The sequence below is a fragment of the Bombus impatiens genome, unplaced genomic scaffold (genome assembly GCF_000188095.3).
Source record: "Bombus impatiens unplaced genomic scaffold, BIMP_2.2 scf_0645, whole genome shotgun sequence".
NCBI lineage: Eukaryota > Metazoa > Arthropoda > Insecta > Hymenoptera > Apidae > Bombus > Bombus impatiens.
In genome coordinates, this window is record NT_177064.1 from 373070 (window position 1) to 393975 (window position 20906).

Genomic DNA, 20906 nt, shown 5'->3' on the forward strand with positions numbered 1-20906 from the left:
TTGTCGAGGCGGCTCTGCCGCGCGTCAATTATTCATGCACATAGGTATTACGTGGATGTCCAATGATAGGTCACTGCGTTTAATGAAATTTTCGCCAGTTTGCATTTGGGTACGAAGCATGCTAATTTCGTTATTGTTCCACAAAGATGAACAACCACTTTGATGGAACTTTTATTAACATTAAATGTTCATTTTCTTTTAATTCGTATTTTATTTGTGGAAATATAGCTGATTATACATATTATGTACTTTGTTCGATATTTCGAATAGATTAGGAATGAAGTATCGATTTGATTAGAATCTCGTGTTCTTACCGAAGGATTAGTACATATTTTATCGCTTACTCGGATCGTTATCGATTTCCTATAGCCAATTAATTATTTCGAACAATGCATCACTCCATATGACCACGCGCTCCATTTTCTCATTTTTCGGCATTAAATTACACCGTACAGGAGATTGCATTCAAGAGAACCAATATTTAAACAACTCTCAATCGCAAACGAGGAAAAGCTTGAAGAAAAAGCCCTAAATTACACAAAGAACGATGATATATAACCTAATAACACAGAAAACACGCTGGGATCACTAATGAATTCGACCAAAGCACTGAATAAATTTGATCGAAGAATCTCATGACTCACAAATCACGCTGTACCGCGAGATTCTTATCTCACGATATAGTTTTCATCTCTTGCACTTGCTGCACGATATTACGACACAGAAGTGTGACACGATGATCCACGATGATGGAGGATTAATCCTCGCGATCGAAGAAAGTGGCAGCAGCTCTCAAACCGGCGTGGCTTTCTTCGTCTCTTTCCATGTCGGAGGTGACAACCTTCACCACGACCACTTCGATGGTTATCAACAGAAAAAGCACCATGAACGTCGCCATATTGTACTTCTCCTGTCCAGGGACCACTCTTTCTGCCTCCAGCAGCAACGTGGCGATGATACTCGAGACGTAGCCCAACATCGTGCTTCTCTTTTCACTTTCAATTCAACGGCAAGCCGCACTTCCGCCTCATTCACCTCGATTTTGCGTTGGTAAACTGCCGGCAATGAGTGAAGGGGCGAAGAAGGTGCACCTAGATCTTGCCACTTCTCGTCACGAATGTATAGTATAAACGAGAACTTACTGGTAATGTGCAGTCCATCACACGGATTAACCAACTGGAAAACGAGCACCAGTTTTCCTTGCATATGATGTGCGTCAATCGTTTTTGTCGCTATATCGTTTCTGTGAGACTACTAGCTCTTTGTATTACACTTTCTCGATTTGTTACACATACGTATGCAACTTATAGACCAATAATATATTTCTTTCTAGGTTTTTTTCTTCGATTTTTCAATAATATATTCACATTATTATCTGAAAAATGAATTTTTCATTTCTTTAAAATTAGTTTCGCGTTTAGACAATTTACATTCGAAATTGGTGTAATTAATATCTTGATAACTGGAATTAAGTTTCTTCGTTAAAAGATATTGAATTCTAATTGACGATCCTTGTCTGATCTATTTCACATCTTTTAATTTAATTTGAATCGCTGATGGAGTTCTTTTAATGTTCGTATTGGCTCGACGGATAATACTATTTCTTCCACTTTTATCACACATTGCTTTTCCCTCTGCGACGATCTATTTCGAGGTCCGTTGATTTATTCCCTTTCTCTTCGCGATGAATACAACTTAATACCTCGTACATCGACTGTTTTTCAACGATCTTTTTGCCAGACACTCTCAAAAGCCGTGTACTTTTTCTCTTTCCGTCGACGCTTGTCGGTACCGCTCTTTCTCTCGCCGATAATTAAACTCAATCACGCTGATTCTGCGGCTCCCAGCGCAGCAAAAAACTGGCTTCCAATGCAGACATTCGATTGCCTGTCGCGCGGCCGATAGATTGATGCGCTTTCCATGCAAATGTGAAGATTCAGCGATCTATTCGACAGAGATTCTTCGAGCCAACTTCAAGGATAATTCCTGTAGATGATCCTCGCAGCTTCGACGATACTATCGAGAACCGAAGATAATCAAATCGAGTCAGATCTTTCCTCTTCGATTATAAATATCAGTCTATGCAAAGCGGATCCCCTTCGAATGATGTTTCTCACAAATCTGTGATGTAACTGGCAGAAGGTCACATTAAACCTCTCGAACAATTCATCATTTGTAGGATAATCGACTCGACTTTCTTCCTTATTATAGCTTAGGTAATAGGCAATCAAATTAGGATTGATTCCTCTTCTTCAATTATGTGTGCCAATTTCTGCAGAATGGAATCTTTCAACAACATTCATCACAAATGTGTGTAAATCACATTAAGTGTTCGGAATATTTCACCACTGACGAGCAATCGACTCAACTTCTAACGTGATCGAGTCGAATCTTTCTCTTCTCCTGCGATGTGGATACAAAGAAAACTTTTGTAGATGAGAATAGAATGCGGAGAAGAAAATCACACTGAATTTCTCGAACAAATCACCAACGGCAAAGCAATCAAACTTCCGATATAATCGAACGATCTTCCTCTTCCTCTTCGATGGTTGTTCATATAACAACGTTCGTAGACCATACGTAGAATCCTGTTGAAGCAACGTTCTTCGCAAGTCAGTGATCTAGGTAAAAGATCACACCGAGCCTTCCAAACAATTCACCAGCGGGAAAACAATCGACTCAGCTTCCCTCCTCGCTACCAGTCAAAGGAATCAACCGAAAGCGATCTCTCTTGCAGCTGGATCTTCCATTCAACTGAGTTCACGGACCATTTTCGTGGACACCGTTGGCGAACGGTGCCGATCAGCTCGTTCCTTTGTGCCGGAGTGCCGGTTTGAAAGTGACAGTAGCTTGGCTGGTCGGGGAAACTCGGTGTTATGCACACGGTATGGTAGGAGATCTGCCTAGTTCAGGATCTTTCCCTTTGGCTTGAGCAGAGGTTGAGCACCCCTATCCATCAATTAACCTGAACTTTCACTGGATTTCGACTCTGTGTTTCGAGAACTAGTGGCGGCAAAAAAAGAAAAAAGAAGAAGAACAACAGCCGACTCGGCCGAACCTTCGACGTCAATTGACGAAATCGTCGCTGGTTCGAACGCTGTTATAGGTCGAAATCGAGAATCCCCCTTGGTGTGGCCTGATGCATGACGTAATTTCGAAAGTGCCACACAGCGATTGTTACGTGGTACATACAACCTTTCACGGGTTCGCCAGATAGCTCTAGATCGTGATATTTCGTAACAGTATACTTACATTATGTATGCAAATCATCGATTCGATTATTTCGTTTGAATAAAGACGAGCTTCTTTTTTGCAAATGATCGGTTTGAAGGTTGGCAAGATGTTTGTTAACAGAAAAGAGAATTGTTCTCGTTATGTGTATAATGCTTGGTACGAGGCGAGATTTCACGCTTGGTAATCTAGAACACGGGTTTACGATTATAAAAGAAACGGTATTTTATGTAGGCCGTGGATCGAAAGAGAGAGTAGCTGGTTTAATAAATCCTTTTGAGCGAAGGATTATTCCGACGTTATTAAAATTCTGCTCCCTCAAGTAGTATAATACGGTAAGACATGCTGCAAAGAACGAATCCTATAACGAGCAATTTTTATGACGAAAAGCAGAGTGCTATAACGTACAAAAATGCTACAATGAACATGATGAAATATCGGCCACTTCGCCTTCGTTATTGTGGTAAAAAGCAAACATTTTCGAATTATGCGAATGAATGGAACAAGTACCAGATTTCACAGTCAAGAGAAAGATGTTGCCAAACATGATCGTCTCATTATTTTATGATTTCTACTAAATAATAAATTTCATATAATTTTTACCACTTGTCTTTTAGTTTAATTACATTTTACTGCTGTTTAAATCCTTGCACTGGCGATAACTTTGCTTTTTAGTGTGGGCCTAGGACGAATTACTCTTAAATATGTACGTTTCAATGTTGAACAGATGCTACAACGTACGTGGTTTGAAAATCAATTTCGTTTGTTCTAGCATATCTTACGTATATTCTTCCTATGTTCTCTCGTCTTGTGCTCTTAATGTTCGCGTTTCAATAATACTACATATAAATCAGTATTACACCTGACTACAACGAGGAAAAGATAGTAGATGCATTCGAACTGGTTGAAGGAGAAATAGTTCATTTAGTACTCACTATCTGCAATTTTTTGTTCACATAAGTGGATTACATTGATAGGAGCTCAGCTAATATAGCACTTTAACGACAGTGCACGCCAATCTGCATTCTATGTGAAATTAAATATATCAAATAACATTTTTAAATTGCTTGGATTGATAATAATTAAGATTGTTAAATAACATTTAACATTCCGAGCATTTTTGACACATGGACAAATTTTCATATCAACGTCTTAATTATTTTAAGAAATAGAATTTCGATAGAGTTGTTGTTCGATAGAAAAACTTGTAAAAATGAATGGGCATATTTGAAGGTATATTTCGTTGTAATAAGTAAAGTTTGGATAAATGAAATTCTACCGTATACCATATATTAATGTTATTATGGGATTCACAGTATCTCGTTCTACTAATGTCTGACGCTACGCACTGAAACGTATCCAAATCATGAATGACCTAATGCAGCATAATCAAGCCACAATCTTCTCCAGCAAAAAACCGACTGTTACGAAGCTCGTACTTTCTATGTCTTCCGGAATTTGCGGAGAAATTGTTGTTTCTTAAATTACAAGAGATTTTCAAAATACCAAATAGCATCGGTTATATTAAATCGCGTAGGATTTTGGTAAGATCAGAAATTACGACACTACGTAGGTTTCGCCGAAGGCCATCACGTGTGATTAGTATTTTTCGTGCCCACATGTCGTTAATAGTTGTATGATTACGCGATGAAATTGTGTGAAAGGTATTTCTATTCCCAGTTATTGCGAAACGATGCTTACTATCAAGGAGAATATCTTACGACACGTGCTACTCGCTAACATACCGAATTAAAATTATAAGCTAGCAAATAACATTGTCTTGTCAATCAGTTACTATAATAGTGAAATTTATGTTTGTTTTTTAAATAATTCCGTTACGTTTGCCACGTAACCACACTTTGTTATTTCGTAATAAATCTGCTTGATAAGATCGCTCGAATACTTTCAATTCCACCTCGAAGTAAAATACAGAAATTTAAAGAAAATTACAGGAACGATATGAAAGTAAAATTGTAAACTGGAAAACGACATTCTTCTTTCATTTGCGTAAGAGCAAGATTTATATTTGTTTGTCAAACAATTTCGTTGTTTTTCGCACACTTCGTTATTTTGCGATAAATCTATTTAATAAAATGGCACGAATATTTTCAATCTCGTCTCGAGGTAAAATACAGGAACTGTTAAAATTGTTTTGAAAATAACACGACGATGGCGTGATTTATGTTCGCCAGAACGATCCAATTAAACCTTGAACCTCGGTAATAAATAATAGTTCGCGTAGTTGGTTTCCGTCTTCCATTTTTACGGAAATCGATCTGTTTCGCTTCTCGTTTCCACTCGGATTCCTCGCGATTCCGTGTTAACATTCGCATTGTATATTCTAGTAGGCTGAAAAGCTTAGCCATTAATCGATATCCGAACTATCGTACTTTCTTTAACCTCATTTCCATCTACTTGGTATTTAACTTTATCGGATGTAATTTTTTGAAAAAAGAAAAAAAACATTGTAACAAAGACTGCGTTTGTAATTTTTTTTCGTTCCGCATGAGGTGCAAAAAATCACAGCACGCTATGTTCCATCTGTTAGGAATTTTAAATTACAAATTGTTCACTTCTAAATTTTTCTGTAACGCGTCAGCGCCGCGAATATGTTTGCTTTTGCCTCAGAATTTTTTCTTTATTCTTCGCGTATGATATTGAAAGCCAGAAGTAACATTCAAAGAACTTTATTCTCAACGGCATCTCCTCTTAAGAATTTTTTTCGATGCGACACGTTTCCCAACCTCGGTCATGAATCACACGACGAAGCTTCGTCCTATAGCCGCTGTTCTCGTCGAGCAAAGAAAATGTCCGCTCAAAGGGATCGGCTGGGTGATAAATCCATGGGAAGTTGATCGAAGTGTCTCGCGCGAGCTTCATGGAATCGGCGTCGCGCAGTAAGTGGGCCAATAAATCGCCGGTGAACGGTTCGATCGTTAGCATCTTAATTGCACGAGCGAAACGCCCACGTGAAAAATCCAATGATTTACGGCTGCGTAATTTGAACTTTTACATCCAATGTTTTTCTTGCTAATGGATTTTCAAACAATATCAAAGGTTATCGCGGATCGATATTTGTCCATTTTAAGGGGAACGCCACGGCAAAGCCGGTGTACACTCCCGTTTCAGATATCAAGGCACGGAAACTTAAGCAAAGCCGAAGAACCATTATGAAAGTATTAAAACTTTTAAAAACTATTGTTTCGTTTGAAACTCGTTAGACTACAAAGCGATCAAACTCTTGTGTAAATAGTATTTGATTATGTTTAATCAAGAATTCGTCTGATACTTGACAAATTTTCAAAATCGATTTTCTTAAAGACGAGACTTAAAAACAAAGAAACTATTCTTCGATAGGGGTTGAGTTAAAAAACTGTGAGCATAAAATTATTGTATAAATTATGGTAATTTTCTACATTGTTATAATTCTTTCAAGGTCATTTTAACCAATTTCCACCTTACATGTGCATCGCAATTTTGAGTCTAAAATATAAAATTCCGATTGATTAAGGGGGTGTCCTGAATTAGAATGTTCTAAAACAGCGCCTTTTCGTGATTTTTTTTAGAAGGGGAAGGAAAAAATGAAGTTATTGAATTTTGAGATATGGTTTTATATATATTTAACGAATACAAAAAGATTTTTTTTAAAGTAAAAACGAAATTATAACAGATTTCTAAGCCTATTTCATGGACTGCAGTTTTCAATCGGCGGGAGGGATCCACCTCGTAATTCTTGACCGAAACGAGAAACCAAAAAAGGATTAAATTATTACATATTTTTCTTCTCCATGAACTAAAAAAGTTCGCTGAAAAGTTTATTTAAATAATTGTTGTAGCACCTTAAAGTTTATTTTTTCTTTTTATAAAACACATTTTTTCTTTAAAGCCGCCAAAATTTTTAATTTCATACTATTTTCTGCCTTTTTTTTAGTTCATCAAGAAGAAAAATATATAATAATTTAATCCTTTTTTTGGTTTCTCGTTTCGGTCAAGAATTGCGAGGTGAATCTTTCACGCCGATTGAAAACTGCAGCTCATGAAATAGGCTTAGAAATCTGTTATAATTTCGTTCTTACTTAAAAAAAAATCTTTTTGTATTCGTTAAATATATATAAAACCATACTTCAAAATTCAATAACTTCATTTCTTTCTTTCCCTTCTAAAAAAAGTCACAAAAAGACGCTGTTTTAGAACATTCTAATCCAGGACACCCCCTTAATCTTTTCCCTGCTGCTTCTGATGCTAACATTTGATGAATTTTAAGGACGGACGTGTACATTACGCAATGGTAAGAGTATAAGACAGAAGAAATTACATGACCGTTATGTAACTGAGTTACAGCAGCACGTGGGCTTATGAAACGTTGACAGCATACGAGGAAATGTTCGATAATGCAACTGGACTTGTATCTTTAATTTCACTTTGAAGCCTCTCCGCACTAGTTAATTCGTTTAAGATCGTTTGAATTCGCCACTGCTTTTACCTACAGACGCTAATGGACGATCAGAGAGAATTACGTTCATAATTGAAGTGTTCGGACAAAATTTGGGACGAGTAGTAAAGTCTTTAATTTTAGAAAACTGAAAGCTTGGTGTAATTAATGAAAAATCATGGCACTTGAGGAAGCTCTATATAAAACTCTGAGAATGATAGCCTGATTATCTTATGGTTGCTATTTAATTTCTTCTCATATAATTTGTTTTGTTAGTATTTAAATGAGTTTACCTGTTTACTGTAATACTACGTTGCGTAACAGAATACACAAGTAGCCCATGTAATTTTTACTTGGCAATTTTCAGTTTAAAGATTTGAGACTAAAGCTCGAGTACAAACTAAACTTTGATATAAATACAATATATCGTTATTAATTACTATATCTATATCTATATTTATTCACTGAGAAATTGAAGGAAAGTGAAGTTTTATCGTATATTTTATGACATTTTTGTTTTTCTTTATCCACAGGAAAATATCTAGTGGTTACAATTGTAACAGCCTATGTAATATGACTTATCCAATACCTCGAGTTTCGAATCATTCCAAGAGAAAACACAAGCTAAAGTCTCAATCTTGACAATTATATGATACCAGACCACGAAAATCTCAAAGTTAAATACGAGTTAAATACAAGTTAAATACGAATTTCCCGCTCTAGACATAATTAATCGCGATAAATAAATCGAACGTCTCATACCAATAAGTTGCATGTCTCACTTATATCCAGTCGGGTGGTCCGTTTCCTCCTTTAATCGCCATTAATCGGAACAAACGAACGATACATACATTTCCAATCTCCTCGCAAGCAAATAAACACCGTAGACAAACACATACAATCTATCTCACGCTGCGATCGACAGCGACTCGATGAACCGATGAAATTACGAATCCTGGTAAACGCGAAGCTCAGCGTGAGATGTCTATTCGTTCAGAAGTTCTCCGTGGTATCGTACAAAACCGTTAACCTCGATCTTCTTACGATCGATAGAAAGTACGTCCGTAGAGAGAACGCGCGATTAAAAACGCCGCGCGTCGTCCACGCTTCTGTCGAGCGGACACATGAGTTTCGTCCTTACCGTTTCTCTCGCTTTCTCCGGCAAAGGATCGTCCGTAGCAGGAAAATTTTGATCAACCGCTTCGCCTCGCTCGGTTTCATCAAGCACTTTGAGTATTCTTTCTCTTTTTAGCGTCGCACGTTCATTCGAAACACACGAACCGAATCACGGACGAGAGTTACTGTTACTCAATTTGCCGCAGATATTGCTGAAAGCTTCTTTCAGCGAATCACAAGTAAAACTAAAGCGACAAAGGATCCTTTGCAAGGAACACCGTTCGCGTTCAAATCCGGACAGTTTCCAAAGAATAAACGTGTATCACAAAGACTTTTTATAAACGAAGATCGTCAACGTTATATAACAAGGTCAAATTAAAACTATCCAATGTCCTTGTTTAATTAATCGCGCCTGTTTTCTACTCTACGAACACTGTAACCAACAAAACCAAAAAAACGCGCGCGATGCTTTAACAAATCTTCATCGAATGATCTTCGGAATAGGGCACGTCCCCCTTCTTTTTCGTTTATTCAGAAAATGAATTTGAAGAGAAGCGTTCTAATACCGGTAAAAGAAGGAAAATACACCGGCTGACTGACTATCCGCGACACGAAGCATCTCAACAATGAGGGAGCCGTTGTTCGAGGCTCCCCCGGTCTACGGTTCCTCCTCTGCTTCCGGTCCCCCTACACGCTGACCGAAGCTATTGTTTAATATGGTTTGATACGTCGGCCATTGTGTAACGACGTTTTGCCATTAAGGACGCCCGTGTCATGGCCCGGACTGTGCATCCCAATGTCCAGTTTGTCCTCCGTTCTGTTCTTCCCGACGCGCCACGTCTTTCCTCCATCCTTGTTTCACTCTCGAGGTCGCGATGTCGCTTGTGTTGGCCGACGTTGGTCGATGCTGTTGAACCGTACACCGAGCCACGCATCACTAATCGGTAACCGTGCGCGTACATCCGGTCCTGCCATGAATTCACGAACCGCTGCTGACCTCACGTGCCTGCACAGCCAACACGTGGACACACCTGTCTCATAATTCTAGATCGTTTCATACCTTCCGATTTTTTCACGTTTCCTTCGTCCTGGTATTTTCGAGGATTGCGCGAAGTTCTTGGATCGGATAACGTAAAGATTACGCGAAGTTTGGATTGGGTAACCTAGATATTGGAGATGTTACAAGGGTAGGTTGCTTCCAAGGTCGAGTAATTTACGGATTAAGAACGCTTGGATCTTGTGATCTATGGATTGGATAATTGAGCGCTTCGAGGATTGCGTGATTTAAGGATTGCTTGATTTTCCACCTGGGAATTGAAGAATTATGCAGTGTTTGGTTTAGGTAACTTAAGGACTGGATGATTTAAGAACTGGGCGATGCCTGATTTATATAATTTAAGGACTGGCTGATTTAAAAGTTGGTTTAAGGACTGGGAGATGCTTGGTTCGAGTGTTTCAAAGATTGAATGGATGATGACGAATTGGCTGACGAATGTGCTTCGATTGCTAATTGCTGTATAACGATTGAGTGAGCGTTGTTGTGTGTAGACGTAGGCTTGATATATTCAAATATTCTTCTTTTTCTGATAGAAAATTGCTTGCAATTGAAAATCGTAGGCAGTGACATTTCACAGATAATTACGATAGATCCATGCTTGTCCTCCACCTCCTCCATCCTTCAATTATCTCCTTTCATGACTAATTCCTCTTTCATGATTTATCAGAAAGACAATTCCACCCGTTACTCATATCTCAAAACCCACGATTGTAATTTACCTTTTCATAGAAAAAATACACTGTACAATGGCTACAAAAAGCATACTTTTATTTTCTAATGAATCATTTTTCTATCAAATTCTATATTTCATTCACATAGTTCAAACCTTTCTATTCGCATGAAAGTACTACTAAGTGAAAAAACTTAGTTCAATGTATCTATGCTGAATTTATTAATGTATGTGTATATAAATGCCATGATAAATGCAATGACATGCAAATATTTCTTACGTTTATTGTATCTCAGAATATGAGAAGATCTTGCAGCAAACCATGCAAAATCAGTTTCCTCCGGAGCCGGCTTAGATTCGTTGGAATTCACGTGACCGACTGCTTCGTCATTCTTCTAAACGTTTCCTATATTACGTCGAGGAAGTGGAGAAGTTGTATAACTGTTTTCTCAACGCTCGACAAAATTTCAACGAACTCGTGCAAATACATTATGATTCGTGGCAGGTGTCCGGTCACATCAAGCGCATTCGTAAACGCCAGCCTGTGTTTCGTGCTCTCTAATCGGACGTTCGATCTCGTCCATGAGCCCGTACATTCGTTTTCAGGCAAAATGGAGCGTGTATGATGCACGGTCAGGGAAATGGATCCGAGTAATGGCTCGTGAGCAGCTCACGTTCGATCTATCGAAGAAAATTCCTTTTTTCCATATGTTTTATTTTTAATAGCAATCAGAATGTAACGTATTCTATAGGGTGAAGTGCTGTCTCAAAAAATTGCTACTCTTAATTCTCGTGACAAGATTCTTGTAGCCTTTCTTCGCGTCTATTGGGAAAATTTTGAAAAATGAGGAAAAATACGCTCGAAAGTATCCATGAGATTCGTGTCGGTGCATTCCTCGCGTTAATTGCCAGATTCCACGTTCCTGATTACCAGTTAGCGCATCGTAATATTCATTTACGATACCCACACCGGCGTTACATAATGCGAATGAAATCGTGGCCGCTTGTTGTGGGTGGAAAAATGTAATACATCTGATTGACACATTCACACAGTTATCTGATCGAAAAAGAGCAAACTGGAGACTAGTTTGCTATTTATTTTATGCCATTAAACTCACGGTTTCGTGAAACCGTGAAGTAACGTTTGGGTAAATAAGCTTTTCGATTCAATGATTATTTTTAGATTGAGACAGATTGCGGAAGGGAAAGTTTGTAAGAGACCTGCGTGGGAAATATCTGATCGGTGTACGTGAAATGTTTTTTAAATAAAATGTTAACCACGTAGTCTCTTCGAGACACCGTATTTATTCGTGAGAAATATTGATTTCAGAATTTAAAAATTCTTCGAGTCGTCACGGTTTCTTTTTTAAATAATTTATGCATTACAAAGCTATGTAGCTGGAACAGACTTTTTTAATAGCGTTTTCAACATTTACCAGATGTTAATGTGCTTCTGAAAACCAGTAAAGCACAAGTTACTAAATTTCACCTCGTATAAAATCATCATACGAGTACTCTAATTATTCACGACGAAGTGATGATTTTTATTAGAAATCTTCTTCCTTAATCTGATTTAATTTGATCGACAGTAGAGCCAGATTTAATGTATTGATCAGTCAAATTCAAATTTTCATGATACATTTATTATTCAGAGAATTCGTGTATCATTTTTCTGTTTTGTATCATTTCATACGGGATTTCAGATATACCGAACGCAGATCGGTTTTCAGCTTCGATCGTATGCATATTATCGTGGTTATTAACGGTACCAGATGTTGCTCTTCCGTTTTATGATATAACATACTCCCACATGTATACCGCGTTCGAATCTGTGAATTTGCACTACGCTAAATTTCCAGCAACGAGATTTTCAGTTTTATAATATTATTTTCCTCTTCTACCTTGCAAATTTTGTACCATCGTTGAATCGTCCTCGTGTATCTTTTATCTCCATGTATATGTTAGTCAAATATCGCACACGTTCATAGAAAATTCTTCAACGAAATTTCTAAAATGATTTGGTTTATGAATTCGAAAATATTGCAATTTTAATGCTGCTAATAAACATTTCCTGAAGATTGCGTTTGATTTATTTCGGTGCTTAAACTAGTTGTTTACGTAACGTTCCCGCTTATTTGATATCACTGTGCCTAATTTACGAAGAATACAAATAGCTTTTGTCTCGTATACGAGGACTTTGAATCATTTAAAGCCCGGTCGAAGTCAGTTGGCCAGTCAAGGTCGCTTTCCCCACTATATACACTTGACCACTCTCTGAACGTAAATCAAACGTTTAACCCTTTCACAATATAAATACCAGATAAAATGATTCGGATATCCTACCGAATATGCTACTACAACATCAGTATTTTTGCAGTCATTTACTTATAAAATTATTATGTTATAAGGTTAGTCTAACATAATTATTTTTCTAAGGTTTTAAAGCTTTTTAGTAGATTTCTCTCGGAGACGAGTTTGTAGTTAATGGCTATAAATTAAACGTAAATTACTAAAATTTATTGCTCATGAAAATTCGAAACTACCTACATCTTGCATCAAGCCATTAGAGAAATGCCAAGACAAAGAAACAACTCTCTTCTACTGTCCCTCTTCTTCGTCGTTATATTATACTCTCAGAAAGTGACACGAACACATCATAATAGCAATAAGACAAGAACCGAAGCGACGGAATAATAATTACTTATGAGCAGATAATAATTATTCGTATAAAATAATAATCAAATAATAACTCATCTCGATGAGACGTGCAACTTCTATCAACGAAAAGAAAGATTTCCCCTTTCAAACTATTCCATTCGAATAATTAATCGCGTACCACGGAAAAAACTCGTTCCACGGTTCGGTTTGAATAATTGAAAAATGTCGAGGTTCGCGGCCCGATACACGTATAATATTTTCGCATCGTTTATTTGCGGTATCGGGTCGAAATCGAGCGCCTCCGTGTCGACCCGGTCTCCTCCTGGAGTCGTTCTTCTCACGCGGTATCGCGGGACTATTGTCGCGGCCGCTCGTGCACGCCAACGGTTCACATTCGTTAAGAAATTACTTCTTCATCTAGGTCACACTTACACGTTGTGGAACAATGAACGCTCATTAAGGCGGGCACATGGCATATACACGTTGACGCGCGATATCGATCTGTTCCGAATTATTAAAGGCAGAAAACGCGTCTGAAACGCGTCTGGATACGTCGCAATCGCGAACCACGCGCCGTGGCAGACGCGAGAATTCCCCACGTTGAATTAATGGCACGTAACATTGTTACGAAAACGAACGTAATGGAGGAATGTTGCTATTGCAAGAAACTATACAGGCTGCTTGGTAACCGGTGGTAAAGAAGTCGAAAATATAGAATACAAATTTTTCGTTTGAGGCTTTGTTTTCGAGAAAGTCGACTTTGAATTTTCGCTCGGTACGCGTGCACTTTATCACGTCTCGTTATAACGGATCTCGCTGTAGATCGTTGTCTCGATGGAAAAATTAAAAAAAAGATTTTTATTCTATATTTTCGACTTCTTTTTTCGCGTAGAATCACCCCCTTTCCGCTTGTACCACCAGTTACCAACCACCCTGTATAACTATAATTGAGTTCCGATTTAGCTTCTTGTCTTGTGTTTCTATCGATGTTTCTGTGTCTTTATGCCTCTTTATTATTGTTCGAGAAATTCAAATGTTCGTGTCTCTCTTGTTGCTGTATATCGTGTTATCTCGTCTATCGTCTCTTTTTTATTTTTGCTGCTGGTCGTTACAAAAGATTCTTAGCAAGGAGGAATCTGGTAAATTAAAATGATACTTTCTACGATCTGTAATTACACAGTTGGTTAGTTTTAATGGCTTGATTGATCGATAGCTCGCTTTAGGCGTGGCTTTTATGCAAGTTAATGATTGTATTAAGAATGGTCTTGTGGGTCTTGTGAATGTTTTAATATTGTGCAGTCCATTGGCGCCGCTGTAGCGACGTAATGAACATTATTATATTTATAGTATAAAATACTATATTCGCATTTTGAAACTCTTTTTTTCTTCTTTCTAATATTTCACTATAGAAAATTCGCTGTTTAGTTTACTAATAATCGTAAAGGTAATCGTGAAACTCGAGAATAAGTAACAGTTAGTCCAATTAGTTGTGTAATAATACGACACGATAGAACTATTTCAGTGTTCAAAAAACGAGTATCGTAAGTGCTGCGCAAAATAAAACGTTCGACGAAGCTTATCTTGGATTATTCATGCCACAAATGCGCAATTAGCCAGCGATTAACTGATTACGTGGGCTTTCACGTTGTAGACTAAGTATTCGGAGATAAATTATACTTGTTGCATAGACTGTACCGTTTCAAACACCGTGTATACTTTAACGGGTGAATACCACTATTTATGGACATTAAGACTACGATAATATGCAGAAAATGACACCTCGTACCAAGCACCTACGTACACGTGTACTGGCCATAAATTCGTCAAAAATTAAGAAACCGACGAGTACCATCCTTATGAACCGTTCGAAATACTTAAAATTTCAAAATAACTCGCAACTATTGGAGTTTCATAAAAATTTTGTGCTGACGATATTTTTCTTTTCGGAATATGAAACCAAATTATCGTGAAACTAGAATTTTGTTCTGTAAAACGATCGTTAGGTTTTAATTTTCATAAAAATCGAAGTTTCAGCGAAGAAAAGAATAAAGAGCAAGGCGAGGCGAAACTTTGGCCACGATATTCTTTCATTCGGAATATCCTTCTCGATATTCTGAATGGAAATATCGCGAACACGAGTTTTCGTGTGCTCTTCGCTCTTCGCAATCGAGCCTCGATTTTTGTCATCCCCCGTATCTTGAGAAATCACCGAAATATAATTTACCGTGTGCTCGAGGGGAAAAAGGAGAATGTGAACGACACTCGTCAGACTGGTCAGAACAAGAGAGAGTAAATAAAAGCAAGCCCTGCATACCGAAGTTCGTCGTACGCATACGCATATATACGAACATCTTCGTTTATAAACACGGCCACGCGCGTGTCTACAGGGTATTAAAAAAGTTGAGGCTCAATTTTGCGTATAGAGATAATTAATGTAAAAAAAAAAGAACCGCTGATAAACTTTCCAACGATTTCTTTCCACTCGTTATTCACAGCTTTGAAAATCAATAAAAAATATAATCTCTATTGCCACATTTAGTATAATGCGTAACAAGTTCTCGTTTTCTTTAATTTCTTTTTTTTCCGGTACAACAATGATAATCTCGTGAACTTTCAGAATGGTGTCGCGATTTTAACAAAATGATTAATGGAAGTGTCTGTAACATTTTCTGTTGAAATATTTGACCTACTTTTTATTAAATCTTTTTATTCGAGTTTTACAGATTCTTTCGGAATTATCTTACCACGTTATTGATATGTGTATCAAATTAAGTTTGCATTCTTACTGCGTTAGATAATGTTCGTTGAACTATTCGATCAGTTACGAAATTTGTAAGGGTCCGTCGTTTATTTATTATATTAGGTGGTACCGTTTACCGTTTCATAAATTATATGCGAATACGATTATTAAAACTTACGTAACAATTCGAATCTCTTTATGTTCTGAAAATAGCCTAAACTACCCTGGAACAAAATTTTTCTCGATTCCAAAGAGATATACAATCTTTCGCACACGCATACGTACAGTGCGCAGGTATACAGGTATAATACACGTATCTCGAGAATCATAATAACTTGGACCAATTATGGAAATAAGCAATCTACGTGTCGAGTTATCTTCGAATCAAGTTTATCAAAAGTCCAAAGGAATGTTCAACGAATTTTAGACGTAATACAACGAAAAATATCGGTGCATACGCGAGTCATAACGGCCAAAGATTCTTCTCGAAGGCCTTTGGCCGGACTACTTTGGCCAGGAACTCGAAACGTCGAGCGCGAGCCTCGTTTTATATCGGCTCGGAACGAAGAAATTCCAACTGGATCGTTAAGAAACCAGCTTCCCAACTCCGCTCCTCGCTACATCCACTATCTTTTCCTGCAAAAGTGTCAAGAGAGATCTAAAATAACGATTCCTCGGCGATGATCGCGGGTCCGCGGCTCGCGAAAGTCGTTCACCTAATCGGTTCTTGCTTCGAGAACCATTGCAAAAAAGCTTCGAACACCGATTGCCGTGTAGCTATTACACGCCTCTGTGCAGGTGGATTCGTGTGTCGTGAACACAGGTAGACAGCTTTATGGCCGAGCAAATGTGTGACGCGTGTACAGGCTGTACAGAAAAAAGGGAACGCCCCGATACTCGAATGATATCTATTCGAATCATTTGCATAAATAGCTGCTTAAATAGAAGGTGACGAATTGTATTTTTCGTTGATTTTTTTACTCTAATGTCACTTTGTGGTTGAACGTGTTTTTTCCCTTTCTAACCGAATTATTGTCAAGGTTATTAACATTTTTACCTAGTGTTCCCTTCCTTCTGTTTATTTCTTCAGGACAATATTCGCTGAATTATATGATCTCTGTTTTCCTTTCTGATTAGGAGATTTTTTTTATTTTCAATGTTGTCGATATTTCTCGCTAAAGATATTTTTTATTCTGTTCATCCATTAGAGGTGACTCAATAATTTTATTTGTTTTGCCTGATCAGATGATATCCTTATCTTCAAAGTCATCGATATTCTTATCCTAAAGACGTTGTTATTATATTTGTGCATTAACGACAATATTGGAATTCTGTTTGTTTCTTCTGATTAAATTTACTTTTAATTTTTTTTACTTTCAAGGTCACGCATATTCTTTAAAAAAATTATTGTAATGTTTCTCTATAGTTCTCAGTTTCTTGTAGCTGTGACATTTATTTAATTATCCGAAGCGTCCTATTCGATCACATTATTTTTTATCCTCAACGTCGGTATTATCTTGTTCCTAGAAACGTTTCTACATTGTATTTATTCTTCGCAAACAAAATTTATCCAATTACTTGAATGTCTTTTTACGCGTGAAAATTATAATTAGTTCCGCGTGCAATAGGCAAACAATTGCCGAAAGACAATAGGCAATCTAATCTCCGTAAATACCTCATAATCCAAGAGATAGTAGTCCTCGCTATCTCGGTTTTGAAATTGGTGTATCAGGTGATGCCAGGTTTCGTGGCTTTCCAATTAAAGACATCTTCGAAACTGTGTTGAATCGAAGGAAACCGACGAGGAGCGTTGTTACAGCTATGGGAACAGAGAAAACCGAGATACCAAGATATGAAATTATCTTCTTCTCTTTTCCTATTAGATTCTAGGCGGTTTGTCAATAAAAACCGGGAATGAAACGCAACGCAAGAAACAGCCTAATGAATATTTAAGTCACGCGTAGCGTGATGTTTCTCGTAATTCTTCAAGATGCATTAACGAAATCATCGTGGCAAGTTTCATAATAGATATAATCTATCGAAGACGGTGAACGCCAACCGCAGGAACGCGTATCTCAAAGAGAAAAGAAATATTCGACAAATACTTGAAAGACGGGAATTGAAAATACACTAACCTCGTTTAGAATCTCTTTTTCAAGCTTTCTAATGACACGACTTTTTTTCTTATCGAACTCGCTATGTATTAAACTAATTGACGTAGTATTAATATATCTATGGATGAGTTTTCTGATTGTAGCCGCCTATTCTATCTTGAGAAAATTCTCGATTATTTAAAATTCAAGTCGATCAGTCTAAATTTAGGAATTGTTTACGTGCGGAAGAATTTTATCTCAGTATTTACATCACGGCAGATTGGTATCTTGTTTTTTTTGTCTTGAATCGCGTAATAATCGATGTACCCATGGATCACGTTGCATAAAAGCGGCATGTCTCTATGTGAATACACGAATAATATTTCTGATTCTTGTCAAACTCGACGACCATTGGACGTTAATCCTCGTTGTTGTCACGAGGATCAGATACGCTTTATGATCGATGAGTTCGTTTCGATAGAAACTTATCACTTTTGGGATACGTTTCACGATGAGAATGTTTCATACGGTACTAGTAAAAAGAAAAAAAAAAAAAATGCAAAAGGTGGTGGAACGAAGCGCCGTTAAATGGAAAGAAAACAAATCGATTGGAATTCGGTATCTAAACGCGATTTCTAAATTTCTTGAGTAATCGATATTATTATCTATTTAAAATCTGAAATAAAATCAACAGAAAATTCAAGAAAATCGTTCGTGTGTGAAGAACGAGGAGAAGACGAAGAAGAAGAAGTACTTCAAAGCGCATCACAAACAGACGAAACATGTGCATAATGTGCACTCTACGTCACGCGTCATTAACGCCTATCCGCGATATCTTCAAGGCTCGAAAGCGTATTTTTTCGCCGCCGTGACCAGAAGAAGCTAAAGCAGGTTCTAAGAAAATATAATCACCGCACGAACCGTATATTTATGAAATTGAATAATATATCAATGGAGATTAACAATCGGAATCGAGGTGCTCGGCCTACTTTTACCGCGTTGCGTTCTCCATTTTGGTCCATCGGTCAGGAGATCTCTTTTTCCAACGATTCAGGTATTTATTAATATCAAAGAAGGCTACGCAGTTACTTACTAAATAATAACATTAACTAAGACGACTGTAATCGTGTAATAATCGTGTAAATATTGTTTAATATTTACATATTTATAGGATACACGTAACTGTGGCCACCAAGACCTTATCAGCCCTATCAAATCTAACGATAAATAAAGAATAATAATATTTAAAAATTGAAAGGAAACCACATTTAGTGATCTTCATTTCACGCTCACTCCCCGAGAATTGAAAAATCTTTCTTTTAGAGGAATCAAATGAAAAATTGAAAGAAACGATCGAAAGATCCTTCTTTACAATTACCCAGACTTGTATCGTCGAAGGTAAACGGAAAATGAAACAACAAATCAAATGAAAACTGCACTTACCCCCTAAGGACTCCACTGTAGATCAGAAAACAAATACCAGAAGCAACACCAGCCACCACTAAACTCATACCAGGCGACATCAACATTTTTCCATTCATTGAACAAGCCTCTCGAATCGAATATCAATCGATCGGACGGTGTCTCTGTCCAACGACGATAGGATTGACGTTTAATTATAGCTGATGGATCCACTTGACTGTTCCTTGCACGCTGATCGCTATCGAGTCCATTTTTCTTCCCTTTGCCGAACGTTGACGAGATGAAAAAGAAAAAAGTCTTCGAAACTTTAGCTACTCGAATCTGTTAGTACGAGTTTGTTAGTCGAGGATGCTCCGAGAAATTCGATTTTACCTTTGTCTCTCTCTGCGAATATTTGGAAATATCCCCGAGAAACTTGGAACAACTTCTATACAGACACTGCTGACTCTGATGACTGATTCTAGTTATTTAATCGAGTTTCACGATACGCTGCAACGTTCTGGTTATCTGATACAGTCGATAAATATTTCTCGATCGAATTCTAACGATATCGAGCCGAACTGATTGAGGAAATGCATCGACTTGTTGTTGTTGCTTGATCTTTAAAAGGAGATCCTCAGGCTGTTTGAATCTTTTCAGAACTTAATGATACAGATCCGGATTATTGCAGTTTCTTTCCTCCTGCCTGATGCCTATTCAGTTCCTTAAATAAATCTCTGCCTCATCTTTTCTCCTTTTTCTTTTTTTAAGTTAGATTATATAATTTTTTTGTAAATCTCTTCAGTTCGATTATTCTTGTAAATATTTCTTAAGTAAACGTCCGTCTCATCGCTGTTTTCAAAAATCAATAGACAACGTATCGCGTTTGAAGATTCTTTTCAAACGAAGTTCGATTATCGTAATTTATCTTTTTCTTCATATCCGTCTAAATATTTAACTCGGTTCCTTAAATTAGCCTCTGTTACGTTACCGCTGTTAGAGATTAATAAACAGCGTGTCAGGTTTGAAGATTCTTTTCAAACGAACAAAGGCGTTCAAAGATCGTTCGGAACGATCGAGTTTCTCGAACTAAGGGGAATTTTGAATATCCGCCGTGGGATGTCGGCACTTTCACGCACTTTTCACGCTGGAAATTTGAACAGCGGGCCGATGATACCGTTATTAGATCGGTAACTGGTATGCATCCAGGAGATGTGAGCGGGCCGCACGATAAGATTGAACTGAAGCAGAGCTAAAGTCCCCGCGTGTAGACACACGTGCACCTTCTCAGCATCGTTGCGTACCACGCTAACGCGTTATTCCATGTCGACACTTAGCTTCCTCTAGGATGCAGCTGTCCAATGGAATAGCTGCATTTTCCATGTAAACGTCGATATTTGCAATTCGTTCCAGTTTTAACCTTGCGCCTTTAGTCGAACTTTGGAATTATTTCTTCTAGAACATTTTTTCAAAAAAAAAAAAAAAAAAAAAAAAAAAAACCTGGAACA

The 20906-nt window shown here is 37.6% G+C and overlaps 1 protein-coding gene across 4 annotated transcripts in view; it reads right to left on the reverse strand.

Annotated features, from left to right (window-relative positions):
- The window catches only part of LOC100744939, a 53570-nt gene extending 32924 nt beyond the window's left edge, over positions 1–20646 (reverse strand). For 2 of the 4 annotated variants that reach the window (XM_012389398.3, XM_012389396.3), the window contains exon 1: positions 19441–20646. In XM_012389398.3, the coding sequence (XP_012244821.1) occupies positions 19441–19538 (98 nt within the window). In that variant the 5' untranslated portion in view covers positions 19539–20646. Of the gene's footprint in view, positions 1–8804; positions 9357–19440 lie in introns of those variants that run through there. The other 2 variants (XM_012389399.3, XM_012389397.3) reach the window with 2 other exon arrangements.
- Positions 20647–20906: the final 260 nt, after the last annotated feature.